Here is a 23955-nt window from a genome sequence, read left to right on the forward strand (position 1 = left end):
CTCGAAATTTTGCAATGGTGAAAATCGACAACCATTTGGTGTGCGATAATTGATGGGTGAAATGCTGAATTGATATTTACTTTGACTCCTGCTGGTGTGCTCGTTTTCGATATGGTTTTCGGGAAATTTCATCTGAAGTTCAAATGTTAACGGAAATGGAAACAAAATCAAGGCCAAAGCGAGAACAAAATTGAGGTTAAGAGAGAAAAATTCTTATATTTTAATAAAAATGGGCCTGATAATAAATTTTAATAAATACCAAACGATTTTTTTGTAAACATTTAAAAAAAACTACACTTCAAAAACGTCGATCATTTCCGTTCGCGAAAGGTAAAGATGGTGTCCATCATGAAAATAACCCCGTTAATGATGGCAATCGATCCCTTGGTGATGGCCAGATCCCGAGTTCTGGTTCGGAAGGCGTGCTCCCAGGCTTCGATGATAAATACTCCGGAGGTCAGAAATAGGGCACAACCCAGCAAACTGTAGAATAAATTCAGGCGCCGATGGATGTGAGCCTTCATCAGGTAACCTAGAAAAAAAAAAAGAAAAATATCAGAAAACCAGGACTCGAAATGAACTAAAAACTAGGCGACTCACCAACCATAACCGTGGTCAGAATCACGATGTAGCCGCAGAAGGTTCCGGTCGAGAGAAATCCCGTCACCAGGTCGCCATCGTCGAAGCTGTAGTAATGAAGCACTGTACAGGTGGCCGCCAGGCACTAAGGATTATCAGAATAAATCGAAGAAAATAGTTTAGTTTGGTGGCATGGATATTTCTTTGATGATTTATTTTGGTGAATGTCAGTTTTTCACGCACAGAATTCGAAACTACTGAACAGTTTGTCGTAAAAATTGGCAAGGAGAAGTTTTTGGGGCCGGGAATTGTTCCTACGAAGTTGGAAGCCCCTCCCCTAATAGAAAAAGGAGCACCATACAAGTTTAGGTCATAATTGAGTAAAAATCGGGTAATTCGTTTGAAAGTATCAACTAATTTTGTATGTACATGTTTTTTTAATGGAGTAATGATTGAAAGCGTAAAGTAAAAGTCGATATTTGGTCCTCAATATGTTGAAATTCTATGATTTTATTCCAGGATTGGTCATCCTATGAAAAAACTCATTATTGGAATTGAATGTAATTGAACAGAACGGCCATTTTTTTCATCAAAATTCCTCGATTCTCATGGAAATATAGTTATACAATCATTGAAAAAAAAATCTATCAAGTATTAAAATTACCAGCTGTGGTCTGTAAAACCAAGCACTTTTATTATTTCAATATGAGATCTCAATCTATCTGAATTCATATCAATCGAAAGTTTTTCAATACGACCAAGGCCGGATTAAAGGGGGGGCAAAAGGGGCAATTGCCCCGGGCCTCCCGGCTCAGGGGGGGGGCCCCGAGGGAAAAAAGTTTTAACATTCCTTTAATTAAACTACTTCAATTTCTACAAATCTTTGAACAGAAATCAAAACTACAAAATCATAATGAAAACTTGAATATAACAACTAAAGGGGCCCGGGAAATAATATCTAGAATAGTTTTTCTCTTTAATAAGTAAAGGGGGGCTAGTGTTAGCAGTGAAGAAGTTCTCAAGCATTTTGTGGGCTAAGAATATCAAAATCTTGGTATTGAATTTCAATATTCTAAACCCTAAATCTGTACTAAAATAATGTGAACCGAATTCTCAACAAAAATTAAGAAGTGAGGCAAAACACCTTAATTTTTTTATTCATATCAAAACATGTCAGTCAGAATATTCTATGCTTATGCTTATGATACATACACCGCCAGATCTTGTCAGCATCCCGGTGAGTAGTAAAAGTACATTTACTACTCATCTTAACTAGGCCGGGCAGACTGTGCAGTATTGGACGCAGAGACAACTGGAACACAGGGAGGAAGAAACGTGGACAACAGTACCATACGTTCCCATGGCTACTTATAACTAAGATTTTAACGTTGGAAGCACATATGCTAAATTTTCTGTGCTCCTTGATGATGGTCCGTGTGTATTTGTCCTTCTTAGGATGGAAATGATGTTTTTCTGCACAGAAATCCAAAACCTCATTGTACAAGTAATATTTCCTTCTAATTTTTTTTTTTCATTTAACTTTAAACTACGACTTTAGTATTGTATAAACGAGAATAGTAATAGTTAAATTAAAAGTTTCGGATTTCGATGCACTAGCATTTCTGGTCTTTGACCTTGGATATAGCGCCATTGCTTGCTCTTGAAAAGAAATATTAGAAGAATAAAAAAAACATAATTAGTATTCCCAAAAACCCTTCCCCCAGGAAAACTTCTTTCAAAATAATTCAATGATAAAAACAAGTTGCGCATTATACAGTGTCAAATGCGGTTCAAACTACGGTCAAATGTGGTTAAACTAGCATACATTCCACTAGTTCATTTCGGTGACCCAGCAATGAGCATTACTATCTGCAAAGTACAAGCAGTACTACCTCTAAACTAAAATTGACCACTCCTCACTCTTCCAGAATATTCATAAAAAATTGTTTGGCATAAATGATGAATTTTCTTGTGAATAGTGAAAAAGCGAGCATACATATGCACCCTCATACCACTGCTCATACCGCGGGACAAAGATGCAACAACACGAAGCTTTTTAAGAACGTGCCACAGAAGAAAAAAGTGCTTCCACTGAGTGTGGGTAGGTAGAACAGCAATCTGTCTCAATGGATCAAAATAAGAAAAATAAAACCCCGGTCCCTCAATGGTAAGGGTAAAACTAAATTGAATTAAAATATAGAAATAATATACTTAGCTTTTCAGTCACTTCCTCATACTTATCACAGCAAATCTCAGGAAATTTTATCGAAGCAATCCGAGCGAAACCATCAGCCAGCAGGGTTTTGGCCAGCTTGACATCAGCAATCATCACATCCAAAATAGCGAAGAAACTCCTTTAACTTTCACTCTCTTTCAGTAACCGTACTTTAAAACTTATCTTAACAATATTTTCTTCCTTTTTCTATTCCTGTGCATTCCTCTAGCTCTCAGATTTTACAATCAATGTTTGTTATCCCACACGATCCGTCCCAAGAAAAAACGAATCTGTTACTTTTAACTCCCTACTCATTTATCACCAAAAACAATTTCCTCTCACTTCCACACCATTGTAGTTTGTCTAGTGCTATTTTTTTTTAAATATCGCGCACTCACGCCAATCAAAATTAATTTATTTCACCATTGTCAGCGTTAATAGACTCTTAACTGGTTTCCGACATGGAAATTTATAACCAGATTGAATCGAAGTCACTTCAGCCCCAACACGTGTTTTTCGAAAAAAACATTTTTTTTCGAGTTTTCCTCAAATTTTCTCCCTTTTCAGAACGCTAATTTCCTAACTTTCTTCTGAAAACTGGTGGCCACTGTATCACTGGATCCCGGTTGTTCGGTAGATACATTTTTCATCGGTTTAACTTTTATTTATCGATAAAATTCAAAATTTTTGCGGACGAATGAAAAAACGCGTGCGTTGCAAAAAGCCTCGCCTACTTCGAAAAAAAAACATGTCAGTCAGAATATTCTGTACAAAACAGGAAAAATAAAGAAAAACATCTCCTCATTTTCATTGCATACAAACGTCTTGCACAATAATAATTTTTATTTTTATGATAACTTTCCAAGAAATGCTTACTGCACTAAAATGGCAGCTAATTTCACCAAAACTGGCTCACAGTGCTAAGAGAGAACTGAGCAGCTTTATGATAAGCATTTCAGAATGATACCCGGGTAATATCCGGGTTAATACCGGGTATAAGTTTTTCACTTTTCGATCATTATTATTGAAATTTCTGTTAGTTTTTAAATTCTAAACCCTTTTCCCTCCCTATTTTTGAAAATAAAATCCTTGAAAAAACTGGAGTTGCCTAAATTGGACCAATCAACAGTACAGAGTTTTTTTTCCCATCCCAATTTCTGTCGTAGACTTGAAATTCGTTTTGATCATTTTTAACTGATTTAACCAAATTTCTACTGAAGTTAATATCCGGAAGTCAACATATTATTTTCCAAATGATCATTCACAAATTATCATAAAAACGATCTCATAGTTGAGTTGCTAATATCATTGAGTGATTCTCTTAACATGAATATTTCTATGTTTTTAATTTTATCTCATTCCCGGATTCAATTCATTGAGATTTTAAAGTCTTGTGTCGTTTCTTCAGTTACTGAAGTTCAGTTTCAGGGTTTTTCTGAATTTTTAGATCTCAGGATCTTTGTTTAAGGTTTGGATTCCTTATCTGACATTTTGCAATGATAAATGATTTTGTGTTTAAAAAATATTTATTTAATCTCCGAAGCGCCGATGTGGTCTAGTGGATAGGCTGGCGCGAGTCTGGTAACCCAGGCGTACTGGGTTCGATTCTCGGTATCTGCAAGCAAAACTTTTCGGTTCGAATCCGATAAGTTGCCGACAGGTAAGATGTTTTTCCATATATAATTAAATATATAAAGCTAAATATTTCAGAGGGAATGCATCTGGGGATAGTCTGAAGAGACTATTGCAAGCGGAGTTGATTGCCAACCATTGTAGGTCTCTAAAGTGTGTGGTGCTATATTTCGGTGCCCATTGAAATATGTCAATCGGTTGGACATTCATAAAGTAAGCCGACATATGCATCGGCTATCCCCTCGTACGTCAGACTTTCATCCGTCATCGCTGACAGCCGCCCCCATCGTCACGTCACACCTCGGCACGCGCGACATCAAGGTTCAGGTCGCATATTAGGTCGTAGGACGAGTGGCTCGCCGTGGAATCGGAATATTCATCCAGGTAAGGGCCCACAGGTCAAAGGACCATCCTTCCTCTACCCCAACGTAGGTCACACATAAAGGTTGGATGTCTTCTCTCGACGAACCATCGGCCGTGGAAGCCCTAGAAGTAATTCGAAGGCCAAGCCACACAGACATAGGCTGGTCCTTGCTACCGATGGGGGAACCATACATATGTACATACACAAAATATTTATTTAATCTCCATTCTGATTTTTTTTATCAATCGATCATTTTTGCACTTATACCTTTTTTAGCTTGAAGGCATCGAATGACACTTTTGTCTCATTTATTATAACATTCATTTGTCTTATGAGAATCATATTCTTATTTTCTTTCTCAAAACTTGATTTGAAATTATGATTTAGATTTTAGTCACTGAATTGTGGTTCTGAATATAACCTGATTTTAAGTTTTGAATTCTTAAACTCTTATATCTGTATATCTATAAGATTTGAATTTAACTATTTTTTTTATATTTTATATTCTATGCTTCAAATTTTTATGATACTTCCCAATTGCCATAAGGTAAATATTTTTCGATAAAGCACAAATCAGACAATCAATGATGAAATGAAAATTATTTGAAATATCTATCCGGGAATTTTCCTAGATCAGATAATTTGGTGACAAGGATATTAAAAAATAAATCAGTATCAAATTTTGCATTTTAAAGCTCAAATAAGAGCTTTTATTTTTCAGAAATTTCTAAACTCTTCCGCAATGTATGCACTTGATTAAGTAACAGTTTTTATTTGAAGATACCAGAAACTATCTTCTACGCAGACAATATGGCAATTTGAAGAGGCAATTGAACTCATCCCCAGATCTTTTACCCGATTGAAATGTTTTGTATTCTCTAGAATAGCATTTGAAAAAAAAAAAACAAACAAAAATCGAATTAAATGTGGCTTGTGATATAGCTCAGTTGGCAAGTCTGTTGTCTCTTGAGTCGTTGGAGAAAGTGTGAGAGCCCAAGATTAAACATCGAACACAGTTGTACCGGATAGTTTTTCAATAACGATCCGCCAACTGCAACGTTGATAAACGACTATAATCGAAACAAAAAAAATCGAATCAAAAAGGGCCCCCCCGAGAAAAATTGCCCCGGGCCCCCCCATGGCTTAATCCGGCCCTGAATACGACTAAAACTAAATGAGTTATCTTTAATGCAAAGCATCAATTTTTTAAGGGCTGCCAAATTCAAACTTGCCAAAAATTTACGTTTTGGTTAAAAATTCAATTGTTTACCGGAAAATCGTTTCCGATTGCCTCACATCAAGTCTTGTCAGGTGTTTTAAACTGTTATTGATCGAAAAACAATTTATCAAGAAATGGATTCGCAATGAAAGTTTCCTCGATAAGCAGTTTATCCGATCCATTGGATCGGAAAGTCTTGATTTATTTGAGGACGGCAAGCAGGTTGATGACGGAGCTATCCGCAAGAACAGCGGCTGGTCTTTCGGCAGGAGGTTCGAGGATGCAAAGCTAAGTATTCAGCTCTTCTCTTTTTTTCACTGTATTTTCAAATTTGGATAAAAATTCCATTTTATGCTGATGTTTTAAAGCATAAAAGATTAAAACGCAATTTTGAAAGATATTTCTCATTATTTTTTTTTCTCGGACTGTGTAAAATTTAAAAAACCATTGATGAATTAAAAAAATAATTATTATCGTGACAAACAAAGTGTATTTAATTTAATTTAAAAAACAATAAAAAAACCGAAAATGAAATTTCTCTATGTAAATCTAGAAGACTGATATTACTATTGCTTCATATTGATAAGACAAGCTTTACTGTAGTTGAAAACTTTTTCGTTGACTTTCCTTTTTGAACATCGTACAATAAAATCCTTTTATTCCTTTCAAAAGGGTTTGCGTTTGATTCCTTTCAGTTTATTAATATAAGCATCATTACAAATAATTTAACTTTTTTTTTTATTTCTTCAAAAATTGAATAAACTTTTTGAATAGCGGTTTTTATTTATAACTAGCTGACCCGGCTACCCCTTCCAAAAATATATGAAATTTTATGATATTATTAAATTCCCCTTCCTATCCGCAACTGCAGGAAGGAGGTATTGATCTCATTTTTTCGTAAACAAAACAATTCTAATATAAAATTTTGGTTCCATTGAATTCGCATGTTCCCAGATTTAAACGTCCTGTTACACCTGCTTGGAGCACGCCCAGTTTGCGACAACTTCGACGCGAAAAAAATGCATGTTTACGAAGGCTTCGGAAAAATCTAACTGTTGACTCTCAACAACAGTTCAAAGCAGCAAGCACAGCCTACCGCAGACTCAATGCATTACTGTACAAACACCATGTTCTGCGTGTACAATCTGGTTTACGTAAGAACCCTCGAAGTTTCTGGACTTTCGTAAATTCGAAACGAAAATCGAGCTCCCTACCTACCTCAGTCTTTTACAACGATGCTGTTGCTGATTCTCCAGACACGTGTTGCAATTTATTTGCTGAGCATTTTCGGGCGGTCTTCCTGGACATTGCCTCTTCCGAAACTGAGTGCTCTGATGCCACGTTTCACGTCCCGGCGGATTCTATAGATTTCAACACCTTCGAGATAGATCAAAGGCTCATCGAAAATGCCGCAAGGAAACTGAAAAGCTCTTTTGCTCCTGGACCTGATGGAATTCCGGCTGTTATTTACAGTCGATGCATGGAAGCTCTCTCGTTGCCGCTAGCCCAAATCTATAACCGATCATTTCAACAACGTAAATTCCCGGACTATTGGAAAAATTCCTTCATGTTTCCTGTCTTCAAAAATGGCGAACGACGAAATTTGAAGCAATATCGAGGCATTACGAGTTTATCGGCAGGATCCAAGCTTTTCGAAATTGTTGTAAGTCAAGCCCTCTTACGCGCTTCCTCACATTAAGGCTATGATCATTTAGTATCCGGGCAGTTACAAACGATTGTATTTAAAAAACTATTCATTTTATCGAAAAACTTTCTATGGAGGAAATGAAGGTGTTAACATGACATTTAATATAAAAATTGAAAAAAAAATTATTTATCAATGATTTCAAGAAATAATCTTACTTTTTCATAAAATCTCTTTTTTATCTTTGCACACTTGTGTCAGTCATGTATTGATCTATTATTTTTACCACAGAAGTAAAACCTTTGCAAAATCATGATATTTTACACAAACTCACCTGGAAAAAGCAATTGGAATCCGGTTGGAACCTTTTCATGAGTAGGCATCTCGAAAAAATTGATCTTTTAAATTCGGTTTTAACATAAATTTCTTCGTCCATCAGGACACATCTGTCGTATTGCGTAAAAACCGGTTGCACATATTGCAATCTAAGGAACTGTTCACTATTAGTTATTTACTTGGTGTCTACTAGTCAGACAATACTTTTTGACAGACGGAAATGGATTAGTTGCATTATTTAAGGACTCTGCATTCAGTTATTCCCAATAACCATAGACTTTTTACCATATTTAAGATCAAGGGTTCCATTCCGATGCTCGATTTGAACTTCGTGTGGATTCTAGAGTGGCTCCTTATACTTATTAACCATTCTGTTAAAAATAGAATCAGAAAAAAAATCAACAATTTATGAGTTTTCAAGTCGACAAAGAAGAATTTTCGAGGCGCAAAATGCGCAAAAGGCGCAAATTTGTGCAAAATTATTTTAACCATGTCTTTTTGCATCGTAAATATCTCAAACACACATAAACTTAAAAATCTGGCAAAAATAGGCAAGATAGTCCTTTTCATAACGAACACAACGCTGCTAAAATTTTGCATATCCGAGCTCTAATAACGTAGTTATTACCGAAATAAAGTGCCCGGATACTAAATGATCATAGCCTTATATTGCCGCTGAACAGCATGGCTTTATGCCTGGCAGATCGGTGAGTACCAATCTTTTAGAGTACACTTCGTTTTGTCTGAACCAAATGGAAAGAAAAAAACAAGTCGATGCTATATACACCGAATCAAAGCGGCATTCGATACGATTGATCACGGAATCTTACTCGCTAAGCTAGCTAAGCTCGGTATTCATGACAACATGATCTCTTGGTTGAAATCATTCCTCACTGAGCGGTGTATTAGGATTAAATTTGGTGATAGCATATCATTTCCATTTACTAACGGATCTGGCGTGCCGCAAGGGAGAAATTTGGGACCTTTACTGTTTGTTCTGTTTTTCAACGACTTGATCCTTAGCTTGGAAATTGGAACCAAAATAGGATATGCTGATGATATGAAACTATTCGTTCCAGTTGAATCCACTGTCGATTGTGCACACCTTCAATCTTTACTAGATCACTTTGGTGAATGATGTAGACTTAATAAGCTATCAGTCAGCGTCTCCAAGTGCTCCGTTATAACATTCCATAGAAAGAAAACGCCAATTTTATATGATTATAACATCGATAACCAGCGCCTTGACAGGGTATTTGAAGTTGACGACCTTGGAGTTATTCTCGATGCTCAGCTTACGTTCGATAGTCAACGAACTTCAGCTATAAGAAAGGCGAATCGTCAGCTTGGCTTCATCTCCAAAGTAGCACGAGAGTTCAGAGACCCATTGTACTTGAAGTCACTCTACTGTGCACTTGTCCGGTCAGTTACAGAACATGCTGCAATTGTTTGGGCTCCCTATCAGTTATGTTGGATTTTGCGAATCGAGCGTGTACAAAAGCGTTTTGTTAGATTCGCTCTACGACATCTACCCTGGCGTAATCCTGAAACCCTTCCCGCATATTCTGACCGGTGCCAGCTTCTGGGATTAGAAACATTGGAACGCCGCCGAAAAACTCAACAGGCATCATTCATCGCAAAAATACTGAATGGAGAAATTCAGTCGCCAAACCTGCTAGGAATGATCAACTTTAGCTCCTTCGAGGACTTTACGTCATCACTCTTTGCTATCGAATCGAACCCACCGAACATCTTACGGCCATAATGAACCAGTGAGTGCAATGATGCGTACATTCCAGATTGCTGAGCATCTACATCAATTGGGGGAGCCATCTAGCCGATTCATCAACCGAGTACGCCAGTCTTCATTGTTTCGTGTTATATAATTGTTTTGTATAGATCCCTAGTATAGATAATTCATTAAAACAAAATGTTCGATGAATAAAACTTAATAATAATAATCAAAGACCCATAGTTTTCATACCCAAATAATTTATCAAGCCATATTTAATTCCATTTTTAAGATAAGTTCTTGGGATATGCATAAAAATTGTATGGGAGCTTCCCGTCTTCCCCAACTTTATACCCAATTCAAGGAGAAATGAGTCTCAAATAAGCATATCACCATTTCTCGTATCCAAATGCCTTTCCATGCCAAATTTGTTTCCATTTGCTCGATTAGTTCTCGAGTTACGCAAAAAATTGTAAAGGAGCCTCCCTCTCTCCTTCCTGTCACCCCACTGGAAGGGGACAGTAGTACCAAATATTCGTAGAAATATTCCTGGTACTCAAGTACCCTCCCAAGCCAAATTTAGTTCCCTTTGCTGGATAAGTTCTGGAGTAACGTAAAACATTGTATGGGAGCACTCTCCCTCCTTCAGTAGTTTCTGAGACTATAGGGAACAAACAGACAGACAGACAGACAGACAGACAGACAGACAGACAGACAGACAGATAGACAGAAATTTATTTGTATATGTATAGATGAATAGCTGACCCGGTGCGCTTTGCTACCACCTTGAAAAAAATAATGAAAATGAACAAACATTATAAATAAAACAAGAAAAGTGCAAAATGCATCAAAAACATGATAAAAAAAATTTAAAAATTACCTCAAATGGTTGGAAATTGTCTAAAAATAACATTTTTGATAATAATAATAGTTATTTGAAAAAAAAAAAATAACTGAAAAACAAGATGAGAAAAAAACCGTTCGATTTTGGCAACAGGGGATTTTTTTTTATTATCTGACGGGTTTGCGCCGGGGGTCTTCAGATTTTCCCCAAAATTGAAAATTTGGTTCATTTTTGCGACTTAAAAACATGTGTATTTTTTCAGATTTCTAACACTTTTATTTTTTGAGTTAGCTTCGGTTTGATTTTTTTGAAAATAAAAAATAACCATTTTTCAAAGCTACATAACTCTGTTATTTTTCAACGAAAATTATCAAATAGCACATCAAAATGCATTGGAATTTTAGCAGCTTTCCAATTAAAATAGTTGAAAAAAATTAAATAATGACCTTCAACATGAAAAGCTGTAAATAAACTTTAAATGGCGTCTAAAAGTACCGTCTGCACCACCGAATATTTTGCAAAAAATACCATTGTATAGCTCAATTTATGATGCAACTTTCATCTGAAGACACCAAAGTGGGCCATCAATTCCTTGAAGAGTTATGAAAGAAATAATGACAATAAATCTCTTTTTTTGCGACGAGAACAAACAATGGTCGAACAACTGCACTCACATATGGAGGTAGCGCGCACTTCTAACAACATGGAAACAAAAGGACTTATCAAAGCAGGTATAAAACACTATTTTTTCGTGCTTTGTACACTGCCTCTACTCTCATAACAGTCCCATATGAATTTTCGTTATTTTAGGTATACATAGAGCTTCAAAATAAAACACTAAAAAAAGAGGTTTTGTTCTAGAAGTTTCGTAAAAAATTATCAATTTGTGGCTGTCTCATATGAAATATACCCGAATAACACTCTCATATGTGAAATACCACGGATTTGGTTACTTTTCAAGGCTTCTTTCGGCGAAATAGTCTTTGATTTATTGCTTTGAATCATTTAAAAAAATAAAACTAGCTTGATGTCGAATAATGCACACTAGTTTTCGAAGACAGGTCTGACTTCCTTAGAAATGACTTTCTGAGCGAAAAACTATCGGATGCAATCGAAAATCGTAAAAAGATTCAACATACAATGTGGAATTTACGATATTTTTCCAGAAGTATGTTTCTTTTTCTGAAAATTGAATTTAGAAGTTCAAAAACGATCAAATTTAAATCTTAGACATTACCAATTACCAATTACCTTACCAATAACCCAATTTCGAAAATTTCAGGTCTTGCGATTTATTATGACAACCTAGAAACGATTTTCGTTATGCTGAAAGTGGTGGTCATAATTTAAGAATATATTCCATAACAGAAAAAGCTGATTTTCTCGCTTGCTTGTTTTTGCATATGGGACTGTTATGAAAGTAGGGGCGGTAGAGTGTTGCAGCTAAACTGACTTCATGTTATATTCAAAAATCTAATAACGTTTATACCCAGTTTTGCACCAGGTCACAACAAGTTTTGCGAATTTTGCTGTCATTATTAGAAGTGTATGCGCTCAGTTTTGCATCCGTAATTCCCCAGATTTGATTTAAAATGGACGGTGGAACACTGAAGACTGGTTAACCTCAAAACTGGGCGAATGGAGAATACGAATACGGTAAAAGTATCATATTTTCAATGCCATATTACCTACAATGGGAACGATGCTTTTTACAGCCTGGGCTGGCCATACTGAGCTCTTCGATTATTTCTACATTTTGGTGTCCAGTGCTTAGCTCCCGATATAAAAACTATGTAAAGCACGTCTATATTTCATTTTTTAAACACATTTGTGTGATCCCAAACACAGGGACTGAACGTTCTACTATTGGCATTGATTATGCTTCACAATGATCTTTGATCGAAAAGTAAATAAGTTATATACCATATAACCAGGTTGTAAAAGCAACATTCCCATTATTTGTTATATCTCATTAACAATACGATACTAAGAATTTTGGTTAAAATTTAAAGCCAGTTATGCCGCAAATACTCTACAAAGCACGAAAAAGTAGTGTATTTGACCTGCTTTGGTAAGTTCTTTTGTTTCCATGTTGTAAGAAGTGCGCGCTACCTCCATATGTGAGTGCAGTTGTTCGACCATTGTTTGTTCTCGTCGCAAAAAAAGAGATTTATTGTCATTATTTCTTTCATAACTCTTCAAGGAATTGATGGCCCACTTTGGTGTCTTCAGATGAAAGTTGCATCATAAATTGAGCTATACAATGGTATTTTTTGCAAAATATTCGGTGGTGCAGACGGTACTTTTAGACGCCATTTAAAGTTTATTTACAGCTTTTCATGTTGAAGGTCATTATTTAATTTTTTTCAACTATTTTAATTGGAAAGCTGCTAAAATTTCAATGCATTTTGATGTGCTATTTGATAATTTTCGTTGAAAAATAACAGAGTTATGTAGCTTTGAAAAATGGTTATTTTTTATTTTCAAAAAAATCAAACCGAAGCTAACTCAAAAAATAAAAGTGTTAGAAATCTGAAAAAATACACATGTTTTTAAGTCGCAAAAATGAACCAAATTTTCAATTTTGGGGAAAATCTGAAGACCCCCGGCGCAAATTGTCAGATAATAAAAAAAAATCCCCAACACTCGATTTTGGCAACACGTCCGTACATTTTGTGTACGGGTGAACGGGGTCTGTATATCTCTATATCTTCTTCTTATATGTAGGTAAAAATGGAGAGCTGTTTGTAGATGTTTGTGGCAACAACAACATGGTGATTGGTGGATCGCTCTTCCCCCATCGACCAGCACATAAGGTCACTTGGGTATGCCGAGATGGCCGAACAGAAAATTAAATTGGCCACATCTGAATCAGCCGAAAATGGAGAAGGAGCCTTCTTGATGTCCGCAACAAACGAAGCGCAGACATTGCATCTGACCATCACCTCGTCCTTGGCGAAATACGACTGAGAGTTGCGCGTGTCCAACGGCGCGAGGAGAAAGTCGGGTGTCGGTACGACGTCCGCGGTTGGAGAATCCAGAGGTGAAAAGGGCATACGTTGAACAGCTGGAATCCCGAGCCTCGGAATTTCCGACAGACGGAACAGTCGAAGAGCAGTGGTGCGGAATCAAGAATGCCTTTATCACGACGAGCCATGGTACTCTCGGTAAAGTTCGTGGAAGAAGAAGTGAATGGATGTCGGATGAAACTTGGAGGACGGTCGATGATCGGAGAAAGGCGAAAGTCGGAATTGAGCAGGCATGTACCGGGTCAGCCAAAGCAGCCGCCCGCTTACGATATGCGGAGCTGGAAAAGGCAGTTAAACGAGCTTGTAGACGAGACAAGAGAGCCTGGACAAACTCCCTAGCCGAAGAGGGAGAAAGAGCCACCGCCAATGGAGATATCCGATTACATTATGACATTTCTCGCCGCCTCAGTGGTGCAAGGACTAATGCAAGAATGCCGCTGAAAGACCGAGCAGGTCAGTTATTGACCGATCGAACAGATCAGCTCAAACGATGGACTGAGCACTTCGAACAACTCTTCCGAGTCACGAATAGCGATGGCCAACAGAACCCGCAGCTCGAAGCGCCAACAGTAAGTCGCATTAATGGCGTCAACTCTGAAGCGCCCTCGCTGGCTGAAATAGAAGCGGCAATCAGAAACATGAGATCCAACAAAGCACCTGGGATCGATTGCATCCCTGCTGAAATGCAGAAAGCCGACTCTGCGCTATCAGCACAAATGTTGCACCGTCTTTTCGCTGACATCTGGGATACTGCAACATTCCCGGCCGACTGGATGCAGGGTACCTCGTAAAGGTCCCGAAGAAAGGAGACCTGACAGAGTGCGGTAACTGGCGAGGCATAACGTTGATCTGTACAACCCTCAAAGTACTCTGCAAAGTGATTCTGAACAGGATCCAGGAGAAAATCGACGCTACACTCCGACGGCAACAAGCTGGATTCCGATCCGGACGATCATGTGTGGACCACATCACAACGCTACGAATCATACTGGAACAAATCAACGAATTCCAGGACTCTCTTCTGCTGGTGTTCGTTGATTTCGAAAAAGCATTCGACCGACTTAACCATGAAAACATCTGGGCGGCTCTAAGGCGACGAGGGGTCCCAGAGAAACTAGTCCATCTCATCGAAGCACAGTACGAGGCATTTTCGTGCTAGGTCTTGCACGACGGTGTCTTGTCCGAACCAATCCCGGTAACTGCTGGAGTGATACAAGGATGTATTTTATCACCGCTACTTTTTCTAATCGTAATGGATGAGATTCTGACTGGATCGATTGACTGTGCACCGAACCGAGGATTGCCGTAGAATCCTTTAACAATGGAGCAACTGAACGACCTTGACCTGGCTGACGATATTGTTTTGCTCGCCCAAACACAACCGGACATGCAGAGCAAACTCGACGACCTCACCGAAAGTTCCAAGGCCTCAAAGGTCAAAGGCTCAAAGCCAATGTTGGAAAGACCAAGTCGATAGAAATCAACACAGAAAATCGTTTCAATTTCGTGGTAGCTGGACAACAGGTTGAGAAAGTGGAGTGCTTCCAGTATCTTGGTAGCCAGATAACGCCTTATGGTGGTACCAGGAAAGACATCGAAACCCGGATCAGAAAGGCCCGTTTTGCATTTGCGAGTCTCTGAAACATCTGGCGGTCACGCCAGATCTCACTACGAACGAAAATCCGAATCTTCAACTCAAATGTCAAATCCGTATTGTTGTACGGGTGTGAAACTTGGTGCACATATGCGGTGACGACGCGAAAACTGCAAGTATTTGTAAACCGCTGCCTGCGGAATATCATCCGCGGTGGCCTGGCAACTGGATCTCGAATGAGGAACTACATCGCCGGTGTCATCAAAGGGCGCTAGAAATCGAGATTCGGGAACGTAAGTGGAGATGGATTGGGCACACGCTGCGAAAAGATGAAAACGAGATTTGCAGGGAGGCGCTAGACTGGAATCCAGAAGGACAACGAAGAAGAGGCAGACCCAGAAACTCGTGGCGGCGAAGCCTAGCCGCTGAAATCCGAACTGTCGACGAGAATCTTGACTGGGACCAGGTGAAGACGCTGGCTCCGGATCGTCAACAGTGGAGGTCTTTTACCACGGCCCTATGCACCGGAGGATCGGCGCGGGACCATTAAGTAAGTAAGTAAGTACAAATGGAGGCATAAATATGTGCGAACACGAATAACTCTGACAGGGTTCATCCGATTTGCATGAAATTGTTGTTGCTGTGTTCGTCTTTGCGTGTAGAAAACACAACGGAGAGATAATTTCAAAAATGTTTTTGGGGAATTTTTAAATTAATTTTTAGTTTTTATTCGTATCAAACAAAAGTCATGGCATCCAATTTCAATAATTTTTTTTTCATTCAAATCACCCAGAGTAGGAAGGCGCCGAAAGCAATCAAGGCTTACTGGTGCTTATCCATCTCTTTGAAAGAAATTTTGGCGCCCATTTTCATTGCCACTGTAATCGTCACGGACATCAGTAAAATGGATAGATGTGAATATTTATCTTCCATATAGGTAATAAAAACACTATTGGATGGGAAGGAGCGTATTGCTAAAAATAGTCGTTTTTGTTTAAAAATGAAGGAAATGTAAACATTTTTGACGTAGAATTACGTCTTACGGCAACACTATAGGGGGGCAAATTGAAATTCGCGAACGGATCTCGCGTCACGAAAAACGCCTCTTTCACAGACATCTTTCTTAAGAGACATACCAAGCGTGCTCATATACACAAAAAGAACACAGCGATTGCATTTATTGACCGGGCATTGAAACTTAGCGACGTTGAAAAACGTGAAATGAGCTTTAATAAAGTTAGAAAAATACTTCATTTAAATAATTACTCAGATGAATTTATCAAATATATTTAAAAAAAAGAGGGTAGATGCCTTTTACCTGCCTCGCTAAGCAACAGCACTACGGAAAATCTAGGAAACTTACATACACTCCTGGATTGAGCGAAAAAGTTAGTAGAGTACATAATTGCATCCTCGAGACCAATCAACAAAATTAAAACCTGTTTATTCACAAAAACGAAAGATCAAATTCCAACATTAAAACAGACAAATGTGGTATATTCAATTCCTTGTGAATGCGGGAAAGAATACTGTGGACAAACATCTCAAACTCTGGAAAAAAGGATTAAAAATCATAAAACGAGTCTCAAACAAAACACCAGAGCCACAGGATTGACACAACATGCCGTAGAACAGAACCATAAGTTTAACTTCGACAAAGCATATATTTTAGAAAGAGTAAACCAAGAAGGAAAACGAAAAACAGCTGAAACACTACACATAAAACTCAAAAAAGGAAGAACAGTAAACATCAAGCAAGATTCGATTGAAATTTCTAAAATATATAGCTCTATTATTAAAAAACTAAGAGAGTCGCGACAATTCGCAACTAAAACGACGGATTCAAAAACGACGTCACCCAACACGACGACAACAAACAACATCACGACGACACCGGGAATAATAGACGCTAGCTGCTAGAAGCGATTCAAAACTGGACTTAAATCAAGTAAGACAGCCGTTCAGGAAGCACGTGGCGATACAAATCGTAAGTGCAAAAGTGCAGTGAAATTGTGATGGAATATTGTGAAGAATTTTTTGTATTAATTCAAGTTTTTGTTTATAATATAGTTTTCTGAGGATGGCTGAAGGTAGTAGGCCGCAACGTCAAAAGAATTGTTTATATTTGATTTCAAATTCACCGAAAAGCATCAACCAGAAAAGCCAAGAAAAGTAGCCATGCAATACCTCGCCAGGCACCTAGCAGGGATGTCAATTAAATTTATTGTTTATCAATGAGAGAAGATGATTGAAGGATTGATAAAAGGATGAAAAAGTTTGATATCAGAAGTTTAGATTGCTCGAAACTCATCCACATCATAATATATAGCAATTGTTAGCAAAAGTTTGAAATTTGTGACTTTTTCACTCAGAAAAAGTTGAATTACTTTTTAACGACAAATCATAGCTATACACTTTCTTCTGCAAAGTTGCACATCATAACGTTGCGCATCTTTTGAATTCAATGTTGATTTAAAAAGTTAATCCAAAGTACGCTTTTTGTGAATTGTAAATTTTTTTTCACAAAAATTCATTGTTTATGTTTTTATTATTGTTTATCAATGAGAAAAGACATACCTCTGCTAAACAGCTAATAACTTTTTTGGCTAATAAGATACGAAGTTACGGTCTTCTATAAAGTTGTTAAGCGGGAAATTTCCTTTCGGAATTTTATAAAGTGGCACAAAAACTGTCAGCTGGCTCGGTTCCACAGAAAAACAAAAATGATGATGATTTTTCAGTACAAAATATTCAATTTTCCCATACAAACCTAAAAGTTCAAATTTACTCATGTAAACGTTACTTAAAAATTCTGCAAAAAATCATGGATGAGTTTTGGACCAAGACGATGCTTTTTAGGCCCCAGGGTTTAAGAAATTCAAAAATGACCCCAAATCGACTCAGTCTATTGTACACTGTTGTTTCAAAGAAACAGATGCCATATGCCAAAATTTTCAGATGTCTAATGGTGCAGTTTGAGTAAATGTCCTTGAAAGCTCAAGATTATCAAGTTGTTGTAGGAATTAAAATTGTCAAATTCGCAACTCGATATTTAAATCCTGAACTACAAACTTAAAACCACAATTTAAGAAAATTCAATCTTTCAATGTCTACACATTGATAACCAGTCTCAGGACATTTTCTAGTGCAAAACATTTACAATTCTCGATGCTCCCTCGAACTCCCTCACCGCTAAATGGGCAAACGGCAGAGCTCAGCAGCCGTCCTTTAAGTACTAAGCAGACAAAACCATTCACAATTCCCTCGATAAGGCGTCGTACACAAATTACGTAACGCTAAAAATCTAGAATTTAGACTCCCTCCCCCCTTATGTAACAATATGTAACGTTTGATAGGACCCCCCTTCTATAGTTACGTAACGCTAAATAGCCCCCCTCTCATATTCAATTTTGAAATTAAAAGTAAAAGTACACAAAAGTTTATTTGATGCATTTTTATTCTGAAACGTTCTTTGAGAACGTTAAAATAATATAAAGATAATATACTACAGTGATAAATATCAAAAGAAAATAAAAAGAGAAAAAAAAACAGCATCGGTCCAAGTTGGATTCCTGTGTTTATCAACTGTGACGACGACGATTGGCTTAAACGATAGCGTTGTAGAGGTGTTAAAACAGGTCGTTTTTATCCATTTTGTGGTCTTCTGGAAACTGTATTAACATTGAATGAGATGCAATTAATGACATGATAATATTATAACAATGAAACTCACTTTTTTCTATTCGAGGAAATTGCACACAGTCAGTTACACTGCACATAAACACTGAATGAGCTGCAGTCGATGACGTGACAGTAAAATAAACAAAACAGCAAAGCTCACTTCGTTTCATTCGCGCAGTGCGCACACAAACACATAAACGTTTTTTCTGAATCAAACTTTATTTACAAAATACTTACCACCGTTGACGCTTTCGAACAAGGGGTTCGCAGATTTGCACGCTAAAAAATGAAAATTACAATTCTTTCTTTATGTTTTTTTTCCATTAATTTGTTACGTAACTGAACCAAGTACCCCCCCTCTCCCCTACGTAACAGCAAGTAACGCAAACTCAACCCCCCCTCCCCCCCTACGTGCGTTACGTAATTTGTGTACGACGCCTAATGATAATAACAATAACGACATAATTGAATCTAGACCACCTAAACAGCACGTTGCAACCACAAAACGAAAAAAAAGTGTACGTAATTCCATTATGGCCATTTGGTAGTTAGCAACAGACCACGAGGACCAGACATCGGGGGTCCGTCGCGACCAACTCCCTGGGGGAGAAACGTGGTCCGAAAATCGCGAAACAATTTTAAATCAATTAAAATTCCCCTCCCCCAACTGCTCTTTTCCCACTCGTGATTTTCCAAGTTGTTGGTCTGAATAATAAAACGCGTACCAGTTCGAGAAATTTGATTATCGACAGCGGGGGTTTACTGGAGGAATTCCCTCGTGAGGCGATTCCAGCCGGCAATGTTCCGCAATCACCGTGGCTGTGATGGGTGCAGACTGAGGTGGCAGCATTGGAGGTCAAAGTGGCCGTCGGAGATGGCACGATACTGGCTAGAACGGCCATCGGGGGCTGCTGCTGTTGCTGGATGTTGGTGTTATTGTTGTTGTTGTTGCTGCTTTGAAAACGAGGCGGTGGAACCACTCCCGGGGAACCACTTCCCGTCGGTGGCATTTTTTTAAACCTTCGACGAAGACTTAACCAGGTGAGAAATTCCGCAGATACTCACGCACCACCTTCTTTGGATTTCCGCGAAAAAACGCACGAAGACGACCCGAGGCGCTAGAATTTGATTGATGGCAATTTAAACGGTACGCGGCCTGGAAAACTTTTCCTTTTGAGTTCGTTGGGATCCGACAGGAGCGACTCCGAATAAACGTCTTAATTAATTCAAATTTTCCCGAAAACTGAACGGGCCAAACCAAGAATTCTGGACCAGTGATCAGCGATCAGCAAGCTGCCAAAATAAGAAGACAGTTGATTTTTCCTTGGCTTATCGGTGGATTTTTTTCAATCATCCTCTCATTCCAGGGCCGGATTTACGGAGAGCACTGGGCGGCAGTAAATATTTAAGACGGAAAATAAAAAATATCCAAATTATAGAATTATAAATTATGGGAAAACAGTAAGGGGGCTCCATTGACGTATGTATTAAAGTGAGTGATCCAATTTATTAAAATACTTAGAGTATTTAGTTTTAGGATGTCTTTGAATATCTTTATTCAGAGAGCTCTCGGGGAGAATTGCTTCGGGTCTGCTGCAGGCTAAGTCCGACCCTGGTCCTTTCAAGACACACAAATTGAGTAATGATTCGCTGTTCTTTCCCCCTCCACAGAACTTCCATAATTCACACCGAAACAAAATCTACGGACGGACGCCGATGATGGGGTTATAATTAGGGAGCAGGGAAACTTTGCAGACATTCCCTCGTCTTTCCTTCCCCACCACGATTCTTGGCTGGTTTACGACGACGAAAAATCCGATAGAAATTCAATCGCCAACGTTCTCTTCTGTTTTTCTCCAGACCGATATGATGAGATATGCTGCTCTTGAAAAACCTGATGGGACCTCCCCCACGAGATGAGTTTTTCCTGGCATACTCAAGTCAATCAGTACCCGAACTAGAAACAACCGTACGGGGAAAGGGGGGATGATTATGATGACGACGACCAGCTCAACTTAGTAACGGGGCCTACCCTTGACTTAGTTTGATTGAGGGTTGAAATGTTTTGGGTTTGGGCGACTCTTATCGGAGTTTTACGCGCCAAGGCAAGAAGCCGGCCACCTGATGTTGCACGGCACGGCGAACCGAAGCCAAAGTCTTCTCAAGTGGTTTAAATTCGGATGCTGACCCCTTTCTCCCTTGCTCACAAATTCACTCCCAACTTCAAGTTTATTCGCCATCCGTCTTGCGTCTTCCATCTTTAAATTGGTTAGTGTTTTTCGGCGTCCGGGAAGCGGGTTTCGAAACAACAAATTTTCTGGCCCAGATGGAATCGATGGTTTAAGTCTTTTAGTTGAAACGGGTAATTGGTAAGTTGGGAGTTTTCTCTAGGTTGAATAATTAATTTTTCGGGGTACCGATCCTAATGAATTTGGGGAAATGTCTTCGGTAATTTGTTCGAGGAAAAACTTTACTTAGCAATTACTTCTTGGCTGTTGATAAAATGTATTGTCATTAACATTTTTATCCAATTTGTGTCTTAAAGTTGATACTGGTGCGATATTCGTCATTCTGTGTAAACTTTACACCCAAAATTCAGCCTCTGTGCCAATGGCGTGTAGTCAATTACATAGCATCATTGGTACAAGAAGATAACGCGACCGGTGCTGATTCGATTAGCTCCCACTGGCATTAATCTCCCAAGTTAACCGAATTGCGTATGTCTGAAAGAAACAAAATAAAAACGAATTCACGTCCCTCCCTATCGCATCACAAGACGAAGAAGGATAGAAGTAAATACCGGCCAACACCAGGCAGCCAGCGAACCGAGCACTGTGCGTGTGTAGCAAAAGCAACAACAAACATATTCCTTCAATTCAATCTGCCGGCAAACGCGTGTGTAGCAAAAGCAACAACAAACATATTCCTTCAATTCAATCCGCCGGCAAACAACCACGGCCAAGCTGTGCGTGTGTATGTAGTAAAAGCAACAAAAAAAACATTCCTTCAATTCATCGGCAAACAATTACCGGCCAAGCTGCCCGGCTTTAGCAGCTGTGTATATGTAGCGTGTGTATGTAATAGCAGGCAGTAAGCAAAGAACAGTTCTCATTCAATGGGTTTCCCGTTTCCTCCACTCCCGTTCCCTTTCCCGTTTCCATCGCAAGACAAATGAATACCTTGAAAGGAGGCCAAACGCCGGGAAGCCACTGTCGTGCGTTTCTTTTGTGATTGATCGGTGGCAGAATGCCTATGACAAATATCCCTCTTCCTGCATGAAGCTCAAATAGTATACTGGTTAAGATGTCGGTCTGGCAAGACCATTTGGTTAGTGATTTGAGTTCGATTCTCCCTACGGGCGCTGTGGTTTATATTTTTATTTTCTTGTTTCTGGGATGAATTATCCAATAGGAACGAAATCCCATAAAATGTGTTTCTTGTTTCGCTTGAATGTAGTGGTCATGCATCATTTTAGTTGGGAGCCGAGTCCCTATGCCAGTTACGGTTTTTCAAACATATCATCTTCGGCACAGTGCACATTTCAGCGCATTATCGGCACAGAGATGTGCTAAATAGGCATTGGATTTTTGCAACCTCTTCTATGGGTGTAAAATAAGTTTTGTGCCATTTTTGTGTAACATTCAAGTATTCAATTTCTATCTTTTTAACCTTTGATTGTTCAGCTGTTTTGTGAAAAATTTGGACAATTTTGACAATTTTGACAATTTTGACAATTTTGACAATTTTGACAATTTTGACAATTTTGACAATTTTGACAATTTTTACAATTTTTACAATTTTGACAATTTTGACAATTTTGACAATTTTGACAATTTTTAACAATTTTGACAATTTTGACAATTTTGACAATTTTGACAATTTTGACAATTTTGACCATTTTGACAATTTTGACAATTTTGACAATTTTGACAATTTTGACAATTTTGACAATTTTGACAATTTTGACAATTTTGACAATTTTAACAATTTTGACAATTTTGACAATTTTGACAATTTTGACAATTTTGACAATTTTGGCAATTTTTACAATTTTGACAAGATGACAAGTATGACAATTTTGACAATTTTGACAATTTTGACAATTTTGACAATTTTGACAATTTTGACAATTTTGACAATTTTGACAATTTTGACAATTTTGACAATTTTGACAATTTTGACAATTTTGACAATTTTGACAATTTTGACAATTTTGACAATTTTGACAATTTTGACAATTTTGACAATTTTGACAATTTTGACAATTTTGACAATTTTGACAATTTTGACAATTTTGACAATTTTGAAAATTTTGAAAATTTTGACAATTTTGACAATTTTGACAATTTTGACAATTTTGACAATATGACAATTTTGGCAATTTTTACAATTTTGACAAGTTTGACAATTTTGACCATTTTGACAATTTTGACAATTTTGACAATTTTGACAATTTTGACAATTTTGACAATTTTGACAATTTTGACAATTTTGACAATTTTGACAATTTTGACAATTTTGACAATTTTGACAATTTTGACAATTTTGACAATTTTGACAATTTTGACAATTTTGACAATTTTGACAATTTTGACAATTTTGACAATTTTGACAATTTTGACAATTTTGACAATTTTGACAATTTTGACAATTTTGACAATTTTGACAATTTTGACAATTTTGACAATTTTGACAATTTTGACAATTTTGACAATTTTGACAATTTTGACAATTTTGACAATTTTGACAATTTTGACAATTTTGACAATTTTGACAATTTTGACAATTTTGACAATTTGGACAATTTTGACAATTTTGACAATTTTGACAATTTTGACAATTTTGACAATTTTGACAATTTTGACAATTTTGACAATTTTGACAATTTTGACAATTTTGACAATTTTGACAATTTTGGCAATTTTTACAATTTTGACAAGTTTGACAATTTTGACAATTTTGACAATTTTGACAATTTTGACAATTTTGACAATTTTGACAATTTTGACAATTTTGACAATTTTGACAATTTTGACAATTTTGACAATTTTGACAATTTTGACAATTTTGACAATTTTGACAATT

General features: G+C 37.6%; 1 protein-coding gene across 1 annotated transcript; it reads right to left on the reverse strand.

Annotated features, from left to right (window-relative positions):
- Window positions 1–311: 311 nt before the first annotated feature.
- On the reverse strand, window positions 312–19880 carry LOC129758196 (uncharacterized). Its single transcript, XM_055755657.1, has 3 exons — window positions 19596–19880; window positions 601–724; window positions 312–532 (listed from the first exon to the last, which is right to left on the reverse strand). Exons 1-3 carry the CDS (start codon window positions 19878–19880, stop codon window positions 312–314), a joined length of 630 nt encoding a protein of 209 aa, XP_055611632.1.
- Between the last annotated feature and the right edge of the window lie 4075 nt (window positions 19881–23955).

This window comes from Uranotaenia lowii, chromosome 1, assembly GCF_029784155.1.
Source record: "Uranotaenia lowii strain MFRU-FL chromosome 1, ASM2978415v1, whole genome shotgun sequence".
Taxonomy (NCBI): Eukaryota; Metazoa; Arthropoda; class Insecta; order Diptera; family Culicidae; genus Uranotaenia; species Uranotaenia lowii.